The 20,021-nt window shown below is 34.1% G+C and overlaps 1 protein-coding gene and 1 pseudogene across 1 annotated transcript; one reads left to right on the top strand and one right to left on the bottom strand.

The window, feature by feature from the left end:
* Positions 1–4,115: 4,115 nt before the first annotated feature.
* LOC121242399 lies at positions 4,116–5,284 on the top strand (annotated as a pseudogene).
* A 7,209-nt stretch (positions 5,285–12,493) lies between these two features.
* LOC121242398 (transcription factor MYB20-like) lies at positions 12,494–20,021 on the bottom strand. Its single transcript, XM_041140269.1, has 2 exons — positions 19,952–20,021; positions 12,494–13,089 (listed from the first exon to the last, which is right to left on the bottom strand). The coding sequence occupies exons 1-2, from the start codon at positions 20,019–20,021 to the stop codon at positions 12,494–12,496; spliced, it is 666 nt and encodes a 221-aa protein (XP_040996203.1).

Below are 20,021 nucleotides of genomic sequence, written 5' to 3'. Positions count from 1 at the left end.
AAATATACAATTTCATTAATAGTCACTTCCTTAATTATTAAATAAAATAAATTAATTAAATTAAATTACGTGAGCAGTAAGATTGAGAGTCAATTTGAAGAGTTCGACTAGCATTTTTCATTTAAGAAGGTACAAATTCATAAATTAATATAGATTAATTGCCTTCGCAGCCAATGCAAAGATATGAGTTTTCGTGATAGCCTGAGGAGCAATAACAACGATACCCAAGACCGTTTGTTGAATTGTGACACTTGCTATTCGCTGTCTTGCATGAATATCCTATGGTATTTTTCTAAACATCTTCGCATTTCTGGTTCCCAACTGCCCAATCTAGCACCAAGGGAAGAGCATCTTTATCCTGTAACTTCTGAAAATTCCAAAGACAAAAAGTTGTATGTTTCTTCTTCCACCACAAAGTCGAAACCACATGGATTGAAGTCTAAGACTCTAGTGTGGTTTTTTACGCTATCAAGCGTTGCAACAAAATAATTTAGTCCTTATGGGATAGAAGTCTGGCAACAGCCTATGCCAGAACAAGACCAGTTTACAACACTGTCGATACTACGACAGAGAGACACACATCCACTTGTATACCTCTTTTATGAGATTAAAGTACTTATAATAATCCCTACAATGTTGCAACCGATGGTAGTGAACTTGTTTTTTGTGGAAGAGATTGGAAACCTTTGCGTGGGGAGTTCGGAATAGCTGTTGTTGGGATTATACCCAGATGCATAGGGGCAATCGCGGGCGACAAGAGCCGAGACTCGAAGTTCGCCGTCCAACGATATGTTGCGGACTTCTGTTCCATTCAGAAATGGTGTTGAAGTCCCAAAGGAAGAGTTACAAGTGATGAGAAAAGACGGGTCGAGGTAACAGCCATGGCTTGTTCCGAATGGGTAGGGAATGTCGAGTGATCCACATGTTGTGATGCAGCTGGAGTTGGGTTCAGCCGCTGCTATAAATATTGCTACTAAAATTACAACCCCAAGGAGTTGTTGCAGCAGAAGTGTTTTATGCAAAGACATGATGAATCTCTGCTCTTATGTAATTATACAGTACACTTTATTTGGTTCAAGATCTCTTCATTAACGTTAACGGCCTCTAATGGCCACCTATTTATAGAGTTAGCAGTGACGGAACCAATCAGGAATTTGTTTTTTTTTTTTGGGCCCGGGGGGGGGGGAGAGAGAGAGAGCTAAAACTATAATAAAATATTTTATTATAATTTTAGCTTTACTCCGCCCCTACCACAAAACAAATTCCTGGTTGGTTCTACCACTACTAGTTCTACAAATAGGTGGTCATTAGAGGTCGTTAACGATCAAGGGATCTTGAACCAAATAAAGAGTACTGTATAATTACAAAAGAGCAGAGACTCATCATGTCTTTGTATAAAACACTTCCGCTGCAACAACTCCACCTTCTTGGGCTTGTAATTTTAGCAGCAATATTTATAGCAGCCGTTGAACCCAACTCCAGCTGCGTCACAACATGTGGATCATTCAACATTCCCTACCCATTCGGAACAAGTCATAGCTGTTACCTCGACCCATCTTTTCTCATCACTTGTAACTCTTTCTCCGGGACTCCAACACCATTTCTGAATGGAATAGAAGTCTGCAACATATCGTTGGACGGTGAACTCTGAGTCTTGGCTCCTGTCGCCCGCGATTGCCCCTACGAATCTGGGTATAATCCCAACAACAACTATGCCGAACTCCCCACACAAAGGTTTCCAATCTCTTCCACAAAAAATAAGTTCACTACCATCAGTTGCGACACTTTAGGGATTGTTATAAGTACTTCAATTTTAGAAAAAGAGGTATACAAGTGGATGTGTGTCTCTTTGTCCTAGCATCGACATTGTTGTAAACTGATCTTGCTCTGGTGCAAGCTGTTGCCAGACTTCTATCCTACAAGGACTAAATTATTTTGTTGTGGTGCTTGGTAGCTTGAAAAACCACACCAGAGTCTTAGACTTTAATCCACGTGGTTTTGGCTTTGTGGTGGAAGAAGAAGCATACAACTTTTCATCCTTGGATCTTCAGAAGTTGTAGGATAAAGATGTTGTTCCCTTGGTGCTAGATTGGGCAGTTGGAGACCAGAAATGCGTAGATGCTAACAAAAATACCACAGGATATGCATGCAAGGCAGCGAATAGTGAGTGTCACAATTCATTGCTCCTCAGGCTATAACGGAAACTCATATCTCCCCAATGGCTGGGAAGGTAATTAATCTATATTAATTTATGAATCTATACCTTCTTAAATGAAAAATGCTAGTCGAGCTCCTCAAATTTATTGCTCAATCTTCCCGCTCATGTATTTTAATTTTATTTACTTTATTTAATAGTTAAGGAAGTGACTATTAATGAAATTGTATATTTTTTTATTTTTTTTCTTAATAATTAAGAATGTTAAAAAATACTTAATATAAAATAAAATTATAACTAACTGTATGTCGAGTGGTAAATGCTAGCCGGCCCGCTAGCGTACCCTTATTAAATTATGCAAGCTCAATTCTTTAAAAAAGAATGGAACATGCCATGAAAAAGTGATATGCGATTATGACCTTGTATATTTTAAGCAAGCTGGCCTATATCGTTCTAGCACGAGCCTTTCTTTTTTCTTACATGATTATGTTTGGTTATTACTGTGTTGCAGATATTGATGAGTGCAAAACTTGAAACCCTTGCGTTGAGAAAGCATGCATAAACCATGTGGGGTATTTCAATTGTTCTTGCCCAAAGGGGTAGGAAGGCGATGGGAGGAGAGAAGGAATAGGTTGCAGTCCTAAACCAAGCAATTCTAGGACTATCATTATTGCACTCTGTAAGTATCTCTATATACAATGATTGTACCAAATATGATAATTAATTACAACTAGTTATCATTATGTTAATTTTAGGCTGGTTTGGTTACTAAGATGAATTGAGAATACTCATTTCATTATCTCATCTCACATAATCATTACAATTTTCACAAACTCCCACATACAATATAATAAATAATTCAACTTTTTCAAATCTCAAAATAAAAATTATATTCTAACAATAGTTTATTCAACTTTCAACTTTTATTTCATCTGTGTAACCAAACAAGGCCTTAAGGCTGATGAAGGACATAAACATGCAGTCATACATTAGATTTTTTATCATGTTTATGATCCTTTTAATTCTTGAGTTTCTAATTTCATATATTCGCTTGCAAATCATTTTTTGTTTTTAATAAGAACTCCCTTAATTCTAACACCCCGTTTAGATACAAAAAACTCTCAACCCATCTCATCATTAGAACTTTCCCAAATTTGTTTACAAAATCTAATAAATAATTCAATTTTTTCAAATCCTAAAATAATAATAATATTAAAAAATAATATTCTAACAATATTTTATTTAATCCATCTAAAATCATCTCATCTCACTATCCAAACGAGCCCTTAGTAAAAACAATAAATTTGAACCCTAAAAAAATTAATTAAAAAATAAAACATTTGTTCAATATATACAAAAATCGAAAAATAGAAATCTAATAAAATAAAGAAAAATACTGAAAATTAAAAGAAAAGGAAAAAAAAAACTAGATAATAAAAGAGAATGGGGAGTTCAAAGTACTCCCCCACCCCTACCCCTTCCATGCAACGGTTGGAAATGTCCTAATTAAATTAAGAAAAATAATATTTACAGTCGATTATCACTTTGTGATAATCTATCATGTTCGAAATAGGGCTATAATCAACTCTTTCAAAACGTTGGTGCCACCAGCATGCATGATGGGATAGAGTATGGTTGGTACCTGCCCCAGCGAGCACACATTGTTTAAAATTTGGCTCTTAGACTTGGGCACAATAATTGAAGGTGTAATTACGCAATCTATATTGATATATATTCACTAATTAATATGAACATGTTAAAGAATTGGACTTTGGTCAAAATTCTGTTTGAACGTACATTTTGTGCAGGTATCAACATAAGTCTCTTTGTCTTGCTCTTAGGAGGTTCTTCATTACTTTTGGGATTGAAAAGAAGGAAGCTCATGAGGCTCAAAGAAAAAATTCTTCCAACCGAATGGTGGCTTAATGTTACAAAAAAAATCATTAATCATGGAAGGTCTATGGAGACAGCCAAGATCTTTAGTGCAGACGAGCTTAAAAAGACCACCAACAACTATGGTGAGAGAAAAGTCCATGGTAAAGGAGGCCATGGAATTGTTTACAAAAGCCAATTACCTGATAACAAAGTGGTTGCAATTAAAAAGTCTAAAATTTGTGATCAGAATCAAATTGAGTTCATAAATGGTGTGATTGTGCGTACCCAAGTCAACCAAAGGAATGTTGTCAAGCTATTAGGTTGATGTCTTGAAATAGAAGTGCCCTTACTAGTTTATGAATTTATCACAAATGGGACTCTTTTTTACCATATCCATGATGAAAGTCGTGCATTTTCACTTTCATGTGAAAAGCATATGAAGATAGCAGCAGAAACAGCAAGAGCCCTTGCATACCTAAATGCTGAAATTTCTCTGCCAATTATATATAGAGATGTGAAAAGTACAAATATACTTTTAGATGTTAACCACACAGCAAAAGTGGCTGACTTTGGAGCTTCAAGGTTGGTTGCTCTTGATCAAACACAAATAACCACTTTGGTGCAAGGAACTCTTGGGTACTTAGACCCTGAGTACTTCCTACTAGCCAACTAACATAAAAGAGTGACGTGTACTGCTTCAAAGTCATGTTGGCAGAGCTATTGACAGGTGAAATGGCAATTTCTTCCTTTAGACCTGAAAGTTATAAAAACCTAGTAATGTACTTTGTTTCTGCAGTTAAAGAGGATCGTCTACTTCAAATTCTTGAGGATCACATTATCAATAACAGTAATATTGAGGTATTAAAGGAAGTTGCTAGTCTTGCAACAAGATACTTAAGGGTAAGAAAGGAGGATAGGCCCACTATGACTGGAGTGGCCATGGAGCTAGAGGGATTGAGAAGTATGGAAAAGCATCCATGGGGAAAGGATAACCAAACTGAAGAAGAGATGGTCTACTTGCTCAGTACACCCACACACTCTTTCAGAATCGATATGGGCATGAGTTCTACCAATGCAACTATTGGACAAGATAGCATAATTCGAAACCTTCTGTTGAAACCACTGGATGATAACTGATAATTAATTACTCCAATAGTTTTGCATAAGTTGGTTAGATCGATTGAATTTCTATATGCTTAATAATGTCATGTAATAATAATAATGTAGACAACTATATGTTGTTCAAGTAACTTTTTTGCTCTCTTTACTTTGATACGGAAGTGGTGATGCAGTTGAAACTATATATAATGCCTATTGCTTTCGGTAATCTGATAGAATACTAGAATAATATATGAATACCCGGACTTGGGTAATGAATACTAGAATAATATATGAATACCCGTACTTAGGTGATGAATACTAGAATAATGAATACTCGTATTCAGGCCTCTCTTTTAATAGGTCAATGCAGTTAAAAAATAACAAGCAACACTAGTTTGATCCACACCGTCTTTCACTAAAATAAAATAAAAAAATAAAAAAGCCTTCAATGAGTGCTAGCATAAAAGATAGATACAAATTAGAAGACTAAGATTGGAATCGTGCTGAACAGAGATTCAAAGCAAGGATTTCATAATTACCCTATTAATGAAATCTAATTACACATTCATCTAAAAAATTGATATTGTTTATTGGTATAAATGTTGCAATGTCCATCAAGGTGCCTACAAACTAAGATTTATCTCAATTCTCTTTATGCATATTAATTTTCTCTTGTTGTCTTTGAGATTATTATTTCAAAGCCTTAATTCCCAAGTACTTAAAGTTGTTGAATAAAGTTTTCAAAGTATTGTTGGGTGATATGTATTGCATGCATAGAAAGAGAGACAGAATGAGGGGACAAAAGCAGGGTGGCAGGAGGAAATGGAGGATGTGACATAAAAGAGAGAAGATAAGATGTAAAGTAGGCAAAGGGCAGAGTATAAAGCAAAGGGACTAGACCACTTCCAAAGCGTCTTCTTCCAGACTTCAGTTTTAGCAGTTTCTTCAACCTCACGATAGAGACTCCAGCGAGGGAATCACCACCAAAAGATAGAGCACAGATTTCCATTGTACAACGAGGACTAGATACCATAAGAGACTGCAAACAATCACATTATAGTGGATCCTCCCCACCCTAAATCTCGTGGACATAGGATTTACATTGAAACACGTAAATTTGTTTGTCTCCGTCTCATTATTTTCACTGCTCACTATCATGGATGAAAGCACAGACACCACACAGTTGCACCAGACTACCTCTGCGGGCTCCACACTACATCGATAGAAGGCAAGATCGCCATAGCAGGTCAGGAATGACTCTTTTTCGACCCCATTTTGGCCTGTTTTGCCGTTTTTGGCGTTAACAAGAACAATATTAACTCAAAAGTTATTTGCTTAGCACAGCCCACAACATGGCCTTGAGGTGGAATGGCTTTTGCATGGTATCCTCTCAATTGGATCAAGTAGGATGCCGGCCGAGTGGAGCTGGACTCCAATATATACTTTCTTGGGACTTACCTTACCCCATCATCCACATAAAAGGCAGGCACGAAAAAGGAACAAGCCTAGCCTCTTCAACAAAGCTTTGCTTGGTAGGTGCTTCTTAGTCAAAATATATTAGGAAAGAATATTAAGTGGACCTTATCTTTATATACAACATTAATAATATAGAAGATTTTTTCATAGAGAGAGGCGAAGTATTTATTGTCTTTCTATAGAGAAAACCTTATTTACATCTTGACTTAAAGCATTAATGGTACTTCTCTCTCCTTATTGTTAAACCATCATGACCATTTTTTTAATCATCTTGTGATGTCATTGAGGAGTTTATCATTGCTACTGAAGTTCTAGAGAAGTGGATCGAGTAGTTTGTTCGCTCCTAAGTAAAGTTTATGGACCGCTGGATCTATTATATGGGCCTTTTACTTTGTGTCATTGGGTCTGTCTAATAGCGAGTCTAATGACTCTCCAGTAATATTTGTCTAAGAGACAGATTTCTCTTTTCTTGTAATTTCAAATATCCCACAACTTTATTTCTTATAATTGAGACGTTTTGAATGGCATTATCTACTATAAATTTTGTTGTTATCTTTCAAATTTTTGTTGTTACCTTTCGAAATTGGATCATGCATTTTGGCAGCTTGATTGGAATTACATTTATTTAAATAAATTTCTTACATTCATGATGTAAAACAAATAATTTATGTATCCAATTATTAAATTGCACCATAACCTATTTAATGATGAGAAATTAACATGTTCATATATAGGTGGGTTTTGAAATCTTATGGGGTGTAGGAAGTCCATTCATAATTAGGTGGGTTCAAATGGGGTAGTAAATCCTTATTATATATCTCATCTTCTGTCAACCATGATTTATTTTCCATCCAACTATATAAAAAATTTCATGAAAAATCTGTTTCTTAGGATTACAAGGATTGATTAATATCTCAACTAACAATGGGACTCGTTTTTTGGAGAATAATTATGAGACTACAATGTGTCAACTATAAAAGTAGATTAGACCTTGATTTCTATTTGCTAGATCATAAAGCTATCAAGGGATAGTCTTAATCATATATATATATATAATATATACTTAATTGATTTTCAAGCTCTTACCTTCACACACAAGTTGCATACCAACCACCTGTTTTTAGACTGGTAAGAAATGCAACTTACAAATTAAGCTGGTGATTGGGTATGTCATGCCAAATTGGTCTCATATAAATATATATATATATATATATATATATAGACACACACATGAGCTCAATAAAAAAGGACCAATGAAATCAATTTTATAATCTCATGAATTTCGATGAATTTATCATTTTTATTTCTTTGGCTGGAATCAAACGCATGAATTCGTTTGGATAGTGAGATGAGATGAAATGATTTTAGATGAGCTGAATAAAATATTATTATAATATTATTTTTTAATATTATTATTGTTTTGTGATTTGAAAAAATTGAATTGTTTATTTTAACAATTCAATTTTTTTGTGATTTGGTATGTCATGCCAAATTGGTCTCATATAAATATATATATATATATATATATATATAGACACACACATGAGCTCAATAAAAAAGGACCAATGAAATCAATTTTATAATCTCATGAATTTCGATGAATTTATCATTTTTATTTCTTTGGCTGGAATCAAACGTATGAGTTCGTTTGGATAGTGAGATGAGATGAAATGATTTTAGATGAGTTGAATAAAATATTATTATAATATTATTATTCTTTTGTGATTTGAAAAAATTGAATTGTTTATTTTATTTTGTGTGAGAATTTGAAAAAATTATAATAATGAGATAAGATGAGATGAAACTATCTCTGTATCCAAATATATTTTTTATATATATAAGTATTGAAAGGGTAGTCTTCGTTCGACCTAAAATATATTTTATTGCGTTTTGCTACGTACAACCGGCTATAAGCAGCCGCTGGGTAATCGAGTGGCCACATCATAATCTGATAGAATAAAAAAAGAAAAAGAAATGAAAACTAAGTAGGATTAAAAAGTGTGAAGAAACATTTGAGAAGAGAGTTCTGAGATGAGAGAAACACCCAAACCCTCTGTAACATTTCGACTGAAAAATCTGACTGCAGCATTTCGACCTAAACATCTGCAAACGTTTCTTTCATCAAGAAATCCTGCCAAAGCACAGCTTAGTCAATAAACCCCATCAATATTCAATAAAAGCACACTAGAAGAAACGAGTCCTTTTCCACTCCAAGGACTGGAACAACAACACGACAGTCAAATCTTTTCTCCATTTAGCGACCTCATGAGAAACTTCCCAGATATTGTCCTCATCCCTGGAAACATCCCTTCAAGAAAATAAAAAAACCCACACAATGATGAAGTTTGTAGATTCCAAGTGAAAAGCAGATTTGAAAAAAATAAAAAGAAGAAAATTAAAATCATTCAAATGGCATATCATAAATAAATGAAAATGAAGTTGATTCACACGTTATTAGCACAATTGACACAAAGTTCTTAGGAAAAAAAAATAGAAAAATGAAAATTTTCAATAAGATGTATAAGTCAAATGCTTCTGCAGAGAATATGGTGGCTGGCTCCGTCCCATACTCATATTGTTCAACTTGTATAGGTTTGTGGGGTTCAGCCTCAGCATCCTTAGCAAGTAAAAATCTCCATAGTTATTGCTACCTTTGATAAAAATGCTATGTACAGTCGAAGAAAAATAGAGATAATCGGTTAGAGTTCACTTTGACAGAGATGAAGAGGGAGAGAGTGGTTGAAGGAGAAGGAGGGGGCGTTAACGGGAAGGAGTTAGTGTACGGACAATCTGGAGAGAAGCCGCAGACATCGTCGGTGGAGAAGATGATAGCAACTGGAGAGAAGCCTTAGACATCGTCGTCTTTGGCAACTGGGGGGGTGTTGCATTCATCGATGGAGAAGACTTAGGAATTTCAGAAAGAACATAGACGAAGACTTGTGGGGATGGGAGGCATCTGCGATTGTGTTTGAAGAAAAACCAAAATGGCATCATTTTTTATTAATGCCACATCGGACGCGATGCCGCGGGGGTTTCTTAAACGGGTTGCATCCATCATTTTTGGCCCAAAATAGCCTGGCTAGCACTCCTAGGGGTGAACAAAAAGTCCGAATACCCGACCCGACCGAATTACCCGACCCGTTGGCATTTTTAAACAGAAACGGAATACCCGTTACACGATTCGTTTTTAAACGGGTAATACCCGTTTACCCGATTTCGTCTAAAACTCATGGAATACCCGCTCGACACTCTCTCCCTCACAGCCGCTCTCCTCCTCGCAAGCTCACTCTCTCCATCGCAGCTGACTCTCGCAGCTCTCACTCTCTCCATCGCAACTCAGAATCAAGGTTAGTGGGTTTGTCGTTTGGTTTATGGGTGTTTGGATGGTTGGAAAAGAGATTCTTGCTCCCTTGCATGAGATTAGTTTGTGAGTTTGTTAGTCATGGGTTTATGGGTGTTTTGAGTATTTTCTTACGAAGGAATCGACTATATTGAATATTTTGGGTTTATGGGTGTTTTGAGTATTTTCTTATTAAGGAATCGACTATACCGAAATATTTTCGGTTTATGGGTGTTTTGAGTTTATGGGTGTTTTTTTTTTTACCATCTTGGTCTCAAGAAACTTGAGTGTGGGTGGTGGGCTGCCTTGAGATAAAACCCAGAAACATATACCCCAAAAGGAGATGAGATGTACTCTGACCAAAACTGAGGGACTAATGAATGATTGATACACTTGTATATGATGATTTGAAGGCAACTTCAATGCCAGTATGATTGATACTGGCAGTATCGGGAAGATAATATTTTCTTTGCCATCCTATAAAATATTTATAGAGCACTTGATTTTTTCAAAGTTACTAGTAAGTTGAGAAACTCCATGACCTGCAATAGCAGATAACAGCCCCTATGAAGAAAGCAATAACAACAAACCCATATTGATTACAAGAACAAGATCATGCATTAACCCAACTGGAATAGTTGCATGATATTGACTGTATGGAAAGTGAGAATTGACTGTATGGAAAAGTGAGGTCACAACTAGTAACTAAGAAGTATTGTTCTGGTTCTGGTTCTGGTTCTAGTTCTGCTTTCCTTGACTCACAAGAGAATTGACTATATGGGAAAGGGAGGGGGATATGGTTCTGGTTCTGTTTGGGGGTCATTAAGAAGTATTGCTCCTGCACTAACTAGTAGCTAGCAATATATATTAATACAATTGTTATAATACTTTTTTAATATTCTAAAGTCTTGGACCTCAAATTTTTAATATATGAACCCATAAGAGTGCATGAGTATTATTGTCTTTGAAGAATTTAACTCTATCACTTCTGAGTTGTTTAGAAAGTGAATTTAACTCTATCACTTCTGAGTTATAATGCTTTCAAAATTAGAAAGTGGTGCAGGTATCTTATCACCATCATTAAGAAAGTGAAGCTGGGAGATGTTGACCCCATCAAACTTTGACATAATCATTATTGACCAACTCCATTGAATAATCGAGACTTTTAGCTTATGCATTTTTCTCCACTCACATGGGATTTAGCATCCGGCCGCGGTTTATTATAATTTGATTCTAATGATCCAATGAAATTATATGTTTGTCGTTGATTTGATTACTGCTTTTGAAAAACATATAATTCGTTGATATGAAATTTGAATTAATTGGAAGATAAATTGTCATTTTCACTCAAATGAATAACGAAACTTAATTCATGTGTAGGTATCTTACTCTTTTTTTTTTTTTTTTTTTTTTATTTTATACTGCAGTTGAACTCTATGGAACATAGTGATGCTATGCCTTCATCTGGGTCTGAATCAATGCCCAATGTGATTCATTTGGATAGTACTCAGCCTCCAACTTTGAATAGCTCTCTCCTAACAACTAGTCCTCAAGTTGGCCCTCCTATCTCAAGAAAATGGGGAAGATCAAATGTATGGCAACACTTTACGAGGATTGAGAATGTCGAGGATCCCAATGAGCCCAAAGCCACGTGCGATTATTATGGTAAGGTTTTGTTATGTCATCCTAAAAAACAAGGTACTTTGAAGTACCATCATCAGACATGCAAAGTCTTTAATGCTAGTGGAGTTGGAAGGGATAACCCCCAATCAAAAATGACCAGGACTAGGAAGACAGGGGTGGATGGTACAACTAGCAGTCCTAGTGTTGGACTTGCTAAGTACAATGAACAGAAAATACGATCGGCGGTAGCTAAAATGATAATCATGGATGAGCTACCGTTTAGATCGGCAGACCTAGTGTTGGAGGTCGTGTCTTAGATTCATTTCTTAGCTCATTGGCCCCAACAACAGTTGAATCTCTTATCTGCACACAAAACTGGTTAATGGCTCCCTCCATTAATTATGACTCCCAAGATGTAATAGAAGATGCTGAAAGCTACAAGTTAGAAACCGGTAAGATTCACATTTGAAAATTATTTTCATATAGTCTTTTCAATTAATTATATGTTTAACATAATTTTTTTTCATGTAGAGATAACTTTGAAGAATATTTTAAATGAGGTTGATTGAAGATTTCTTGAAGTACTTTTGGACCAAAACTAGCTAATCCAAGAGTAAGACCATTTTTTCTTTTTTTTTTGTTTTTTTTTTTTTGTGGGCATGTTCTTCACTTTCTTGCTTGCTTATATATGGGTGTCTCATGAGTCATGAGTTATATAGAATCTTAGTTCTATATTGATGTCTCATCATCATCCTCCTTTTCCCAATGGTTTTACTCCTCCTTGTGTAAGTTACAATCTTGTTTGATTATCTCCAATAATTAGCATTAACTTGGTACCTTACTAAAGACATCTCCTTTTGTCCCAAGTTTTGGAGTTATTTGACTTGCATATAGCCAATTGTTCATTGTTCTGACAAGTTCTACTAGTTATTATGATCATGATCTATATATAAATCCCAACGACTGAGGTCATAATTCCACAATCCCATGCTGTTGTTCATATAGTCACAAGGCCACTCAAAATCCGGGAACTGCAAGTCTTGTAAGAAGTTGGAGGAATTTGAAGTAGAAGAAGAGGATGATGAGGAGGAAGAACTTGATGAAGAATCTGCACCTAGGACAAGAATCTCATGGGGTTCAATTAATGGAACTTCATCAGTGCATAAGCTATTATTCATGAGCTCCATTGGGTCACATGTGCTTGTTATGCTTTTGCTGCCTTCCTCCCTGGCTTCAGTAATGGAGGATGACTCCAATGATGTCTCGGGTTCCTTGTTTTGATCAAAGTCAGGTGTATAATCATTATCAGATAGAGAAGTAATTTGTTTCTGTTTTTGCTCTTGTTCTTGCTGGGGTTGATCATTTGTTGTACTAGAGATTGGTCTGTGGGTGATTGGATCAATACCCATCTTTTTTAGTTTTTTCTTGATGTGGGTGTTCCAATGATTCTTGATCTCATTATCAGTTCTTCCAGGGAGATGAGAAGCAATCTTAGACCATCTGCAAAATGTGAAAGATTCTTAAACTTCATTATGACAGTAACTAGGATATTTGCAAACAGATTTTTTGTAAATTCTTGGACTGTCTTATAAGAGACTAGCATATCTATTTTTCTAGAATTACAAAAAAAAAATCAAATCGGGTAATCGGGTATTCCAAAAACCATGTTCGGGTCGGGTATCGGCCAAATCAGGTAATCGGGTAACGAAATAGCCCTGGGACCGGGTCGGGTCGGAACAGTGAATTTCGGGCCGGGTTAGGTCCGATGAACAGTTCTAAGCACCCCTACGGTTTTAAGTATGAGAAATTCTACATGAAATTTTACATTATATACATCGACGCACTCCTTTTGAAAAAGAGAGATACATTATTAAAAAATTAAATTTTTTATGTGTGCCTCATATTTAGTCACTTTTTTCAATAGAAGTACACGGCACTTACGTAGTTTATGACTGAAAATATTATTTCTCATGCTTAAATATATGTGTTTAAATAGAAAGGTAAAAATGACAAATCATATATTAATTAGCTAGATAGAGGTGTGTGGTGTAAAGCTTTTTTGTGGCATTATTTTTTTTTAACTGTATATTATATGAAAAATAATATTTGCAGTTTCAGGATATGCAATTCTTGCACACTTTCTTTGAAAAAAGAATATAAATCTAAAACTCACGTAAAAAAATTATTTTTTCAATATTAAATCCCACTTCTTTTAAAATTAAATACTTAAAACTTATACACTCCAAACTGTATCTAACATTCTTCGTATTATATACCAATTAGAATGAACAGTGAGAACCTACATTATTTTCAAGAAAGATGTGTAGTTATCAATAAAATATTATAATATTATAATATAAGTCAATAATATTTATTTTTAACCCGAACTTGTAATGAGATTTAGGACCGTTTGAATAATAAAATTGTTTCATCTCATCATTACAACTTTTATAAATTCTCAACAAAACGTAATAAACAATTCAATTTTTTCAATTCTTAAAATAATAATAATATTAAAAAATAATATCCTAACAATATTTTATTTAACTTTTAATTTTTATCTCAACTTATTTCATCTCAACTCACTATTCAAATGGCATAAACAAGTGATACGGTAATTGATTGTTGTTTAATTAGTGAAATGAAATTCTCCGCCGACAAAAGCCACCAATTGGTTTTTCATTTTTTAACTTAGTGGTTAAGGAAGTACTTTTTAATGAATTTGTGATTTTTTTTCTTTTTAAATGTTTAAAGAATTTTAAAAAAATGTTTGAAAAAAATAAAAAATAAAAACAAGATTGGCCTTCTCGGTGGAGAGTCTCTGTGGGTGTAGCAGGTCCGTTTAATTATGTGAATTTTAGATCAATATCAATTGCTTATTATAAAATCGATTATATATGTCTATCTCTTTTATTTAATTCTTATAGTTCAAATCAAACCGTGTTAGTTTTTTATCTACTCAAAAATGTCCGAGTTTTAATAATGGAAAGGGAATATACTAACATACGGTTACAACTAAAACATTTAAAACTCAAAGAGGAGAGAATTTGGAATGATTATCTCTGACCACTAATACACAAGCTTTAAGCAACAAAAAAACTTTGCTTTGGAACAAGGTAATCATCGGTTAGAATGAGGAGAGGAATGTCCAATCAGGTTTTGCCACATCAGGATTTGAAAATTAAGATACTCCATTAAAGGGCATTTGAAAATTAATAAGGGGGCTTTGCTTGTTTAAGTTAATTAGGGATAGGATTATACCAAGATCGAGTTTAGCTGGATTTGGCTTATTTGAGAAACGACATCATGACAGCATCAGAAAACAGCCATGATGTCGTTTCAAAACAATGCCAAAGAAACTGCTATAAAGTACCTTATTTGATATATATATATATACACATGGCTGCTTCCTATATACACATGGCTGTTCCATGGCTGCTTCCTTATCACCATGACTCAAAACATTTTCTGATCTTTTCTTGCATTTTCTTCTTCTTGATCTTCTTCAAGAAAGAACTGATCTTTCCTAGCTTGTTCATAATTTCTTGGGCTGGAGAGATTGATCAGAGCAAAGGAAGAAGAAGAACTTTATAAGATCATCATCATCATCTATCGTGACATGTTTGTCATCTCCCATGCGGACTGCCATTCTTCTCCACCTGTGGCATGCATATTTGTCCTCTCCATCACAATCCCTTGTTATAAAAAATAATGCTATTATAGCGCCTTATTTTATCTTTTTATTTTGACCGCTTATGTATTTAATTATTTTTTTTATTTTTTTTTTTTACTTACTGATTAAGTAAGTGACTATTAATGTATTGGAATATTTTTTTATTTTTAAAAATATTTAAATATGTTAAAAAATTATAAAAAATAAAATAAAATTTGTACTAGTGAATACGCTCCGCGGTCAAAGCTGGGCGGCACACAAGCACTACCCTATTATAAATGAAATAACATTATTATATGGATTAGTTGTAAAATGAGGGCAAAACTATGAAGGTAAATGCTTTAATAATCTGATGAAATATGATATATTTTAAGCTAATAATTATAGTGGGATCTATTATAATTTTAAAAAAAATTAAAATTTAATGGTGTGTTGAGTATATAAAAACTAGCTAAGACTTATAAATATATATTCTCTTTATTATTTATATCTTTAAGAGTATAATCTTGTTGTTAATTACTAAGTTCAGGAAATTCTTTTAAAAAGATAAAATCAACTATCAATATTAATGTAATTCGTCATTTCTGATCTTTCGTTGGTATTGATATTCAAATATTAAAAAGAGTGCGTGTCATAATTTGTTATAGTTTAAGAATGAAATGCATGTGGCAAAATGAATTAATATGACATCACGTAAAATTATCATTTATCTCATAAGTGTAAACTATAGAAATGAGTAGATTTGATTATTTAATTTATGAAAAATTCTTATCATCAGTCATTATTTACTATCTCCACACCCTACATCCTATGAAAAACACCTTCAAATGATCTTATAATGAAAAAAAAGTTGTAGGTGTGAAGTGTGGGAGTAAATAATGACTGGTGATTACAATATTTCCTCTTAATTTATATGTCTTAACAATATTTATGATATCATGTTAAGCTGTCACTTGGTCCGAGATTTTTTTTCTCATTGGTTCAAAATAATCTTATTTGTGATAGGTTTAGAGCCATATACTACCGAGGAGCACTAGGTGTGATGTTAGTCTACAACATAACAAGGCGAGCAACATTCGCAAATGTGAAGAAATGGTTGAAGGAGCTAAGAAAATTTGGGAGTGGAGACATGGTGGTTGTTCTTGTTGGTAACAAAACTAATCTGGGTCACTCTAGAGAGGTGAGTGAGGAAGAAGGAAACAGTGTTTTCGAGGTAGAAGGTTTGTTTTTTATGAAAACATCTGCATTAGAGAAGGTGAATGTGGAGGAAGCATTCATGCATATGATTACCAAAATCCATGAAATCACAAGCCAAAAAAGCTTGGAAGCCAAAACAAATGGATCAGCCCCAAGCACTACTCAGCTTTGTAGTAGAGAAAAGATAATCACTATTGATCAAGAAGTGACAGCCACCAAGCAATCAACTACTTGTTGCATAAAGTAGATTGCTGATTACAAAGATCATTTGGAGTTTTTATCATCTCTAGTTGCTATTGTTAGTTGTTTTTTTTTTTCTTTTTTCTTTTTGGTTATCAGCAAATATCAGCATTTTACCACATTAGATGGACTGATCAATCCAAGAGAGAATATAAGTAATGAGAGAAGCTTAATTCATTGACAAAAGAAAAAGGAATTATTGTTTTTTTTTTCAATGAAATTTGTTAAGTCTAACCCACAAATGGGAAAGGAGTTGGAGAACAAAAAAGAACCCAGCCATTAGCCTTTAAGGCACTGTTTGGATGTTGAATTGATTAGTTGAGTTGAGTTGAGTTATTTATGAATAGTAATAAGTTGAGATGGTGGAATGACTTTTGTGGAGGCCACCTAAAATGAGTTCAGATGTGTTTGGATGTTAATATGAGTTTAGATGTATTTATGAGATGTTGAAAAAAGTCGTAGGTCCCACGTGTAAAGAGATATTGAGTTGAAAAAAGTTGTAGGTACCACGTATAAAGAGGTTTAGTTGAGATGAGTTTAGTGATTTCAGAGTTTGACGTTTAGATGTTAGACTGAGCTTAAAATTAGACTAAACTTGATCTCAATTCAGTCCAAGTCCCAAACGGCGAGCATAACATTACGGACACTAACTTTTTCTTTTCTTTTCTTTTCTTTTTATAAATTAATTTTTTTAAAGTTAAACTTTTATTAAGGTTTATCTAATTCTATCGTTATTTTCTTAACTGCATCTAATTTTCAGCATAGTTTATATTTTATCATTCCATTTAAATTCATTAAAACCTAGTTTTAAAAAAGAAAAAAAAAACAGTCACATGCAAATTAAATCAGTAAAATTACTTTCAGTGTTGGGAATGTAGGCTGCCGTTGCACATGTAGAGTAGTCAAATAGCAAACCCAGAAGGAACTAACTTAAACCATACGTTAAACAATGAAAAAATTTTTAAGTCAATAAAGTTACTTTTTAGTTGGAAAACTTGTCCTTAATATCTTCTTCCTCTCAAAGGAATTACTAACTTAAACATATATAGAATTTTTCTATGACTGATTGTCCCGATTGAGTGGTTTGTTTAGGAAAAGTTATAATTGTTGATTACATGGGGTTGGCGGCGGGTACCCAACCCCTATGTGGTGGGTGCGGTATTGCATCCACCTGGATTTCACATGTCCGCTTGTGTGTGTATGAATATGAATATATATATATATATATAAATAAATTAAACAAAATAATGTCATTTTTCAGAGGTAAAAAAATGACTGTCTCTCCACCAACTTGTTTGAGTAGTGAGAAATGTTAAGAAGTGTTGAAAAGTGTTGAGAATAGTAGTGAAAAAGTAATGGAAAAGTAATAATAAAATATTGAATAGTAAAAATAAATAATGAATAGCAATAAAAAAAATAGGTGAAAAGTAATACTAAAGTAATGAATAGTAGTAGAGTATTCTGAGAATGCCTAAGGTATTCTTGATACCCAAATGTAGCAGACTCATCTCTCAATCTCTTGTCTTGTCGTTGTCGTAACCATCTAATCGAAATGTCAACTTCTTTATTGTAAGTAGATTAAAGCCTAATTTAAAATCAGTCCATTCATATGAATTGAGATTGAGTTCAATAGAGGATGGGGTTATATTGATTGAATTATGGATGTTGTGAAGTTGGATTATGAGTTTAGTACTTTCAATTTTGGATGTCTCATTGTTTATGTTATGTACGTTTTAGGGTTTCAGATTGAAACCCTAATATAAGGGATGAAATCTAAAACCCTATTGACTATCTCATCCCAAGTTAGAATTAGGTTAGGGGATCAATCTAAAACCCTAACCGAATTAAGAGTCTCAATTGAAACCTTAATATCATTAACCTGAAATTCTAACATGATTTAGGGTTTCAATTCTAAACCCTAAATTAGAATAAAAACTAAAGTTGATTGGAGATGAGACTTAACAAGGCATCATATGGGAGGAGTGGGAGTAACAAATTGAAGGAGTTTGTGAAATATAACTCAAATTGATGTTAAAGGTTCTTGCTCGTATGATCATATTTGATGAGCTACCATTTAAATTTGTGGATGGTGAAGGATTCCAAGCCTACTCTAAGGACATGGAGTTTAGGTTTAATATTCATTATCGTGACACAGTGGTAAAAGATGTGCTTAAAATATATGGGCTTGAGAAAGGTTTGTTGAAGAATTTATTGAAGGGTTAAAGAGTTTGTCTCACTACCGACACATGGTGTTCGGTCCAAAATTTGAACTATATTTGTCTTGCTACACATTTTGTTGATAGTGATTGGAAGTTGCACAAAAAAAAAATCTTAAATTTTGTATAATTATCAATCACAAAGGTGATAGATTGGGAAGGAGGTTGAATCCAAAATAAGGGAATGGGGTTTGGTGTGGGTTTTAATAATTACGATGGATAATGCATATTCTAATGATGCCACACTTGAGTATTTGAAGAATAATGTTAGAGAGGAAAACTTGTCCATCTTATGTGGTGAGTTTTCACATGCGTGGTGTTGTGCACATGTCCTTAGCCTTATTGTGACTAGTGGTTTAAAATATGTTCTTGAGTTGGTTGCAAAAGTAAGAAATGTAGTTCGATTTAAGTCTTCATTGGCTAGACTTGAGAAATTTAAGACATGTGTTAATATTGTGGGTCTTCAGTGTAAGAGTTGTGCCTTGATATTCTTATAAAATGGAACAGCCAAAAAATATAGAAAGGCTTTTGATGCCATGGGAGATGAGGATATGTAACATGTCTGTCACTTAGATGAGTAGGAAGGATGTGGGAGGTCAAGGCAACCCAAAGATGCTAATTGGCAAAATGTTAGTGTCTTTGTCGAATTTTTTTAGGCTTTTTTATGATGTTACCTGAACCATTTCTAGTTCTTTATGTGTCACATTAGATGAATATCATCGGCAAGTTAATGAGGATAAGGAGCAATTGGATAAGACGTGTGAAAGTGTTGATTCTACTTTACATATTATAACATTGAAGATGAGGCTTAAGCATGAGAAATACTACAGAGGTTTGAATAAAATAAATGTTTTGGTATATGATGTTATGGTTCTTGATCTAAATTACTAAATTACAATTTACAAGATTGATGGAATGGTGTATGGGTTGAAAAATACTATTGGAAAATGTTGAGCGGATCAACTTGTGTTGAGGGTTAAGACACCCTTGTTAAGTTTGTATCATGAGTTTGCCTCATTCAAGTGGGTGAGTATTGATGTTCCATCATCCACTACCTCTTGGCCTCCTACTAACGCCAGGAAGGTAAGAAAGTGTAACTGGGGCATGCAATATGGTGATACACAT

This window comes from Juglans microcarpa x Juglans regia, chromosome 8D (genome assembly GCF_004785595.1).
Source record: "Juglans microcarpa x Juglans regia isolate MS1-56 chromosome 8D, Jm3101_v1.0, whole genome shotgun sequence".
NCBI lineage: Eukaryota > Viridiplantae > Streptophyta > Magnoliopsida > Fagales > Juglandaceae > Juglans > Juglans microcarpa x Juglans regia.
Note: the sequence above shows the minus strand (reverse complement) of the source record. Positions and strands in the feature narration are given on the sequence as shown.

What these genes read in the sequence shown, in the direction of transcription:
- LOC121242398 (XM_041140269.1), bottom strand. Translation starts at nt 20,021, where the DNA reads ATGTGTATCACCATATTGCATGCCCCAGTTACACTTTCTTACCTTCCT. An exon ending in CGTTAGTAGGAGGCCAAGAG is followed by an intron (nt 13,090 to 19,951) that starts GTAGTGGATGAT and finishes ATGAAGTTTAAG; the next exon opens with AATCTTTCACATTTTGCAGA.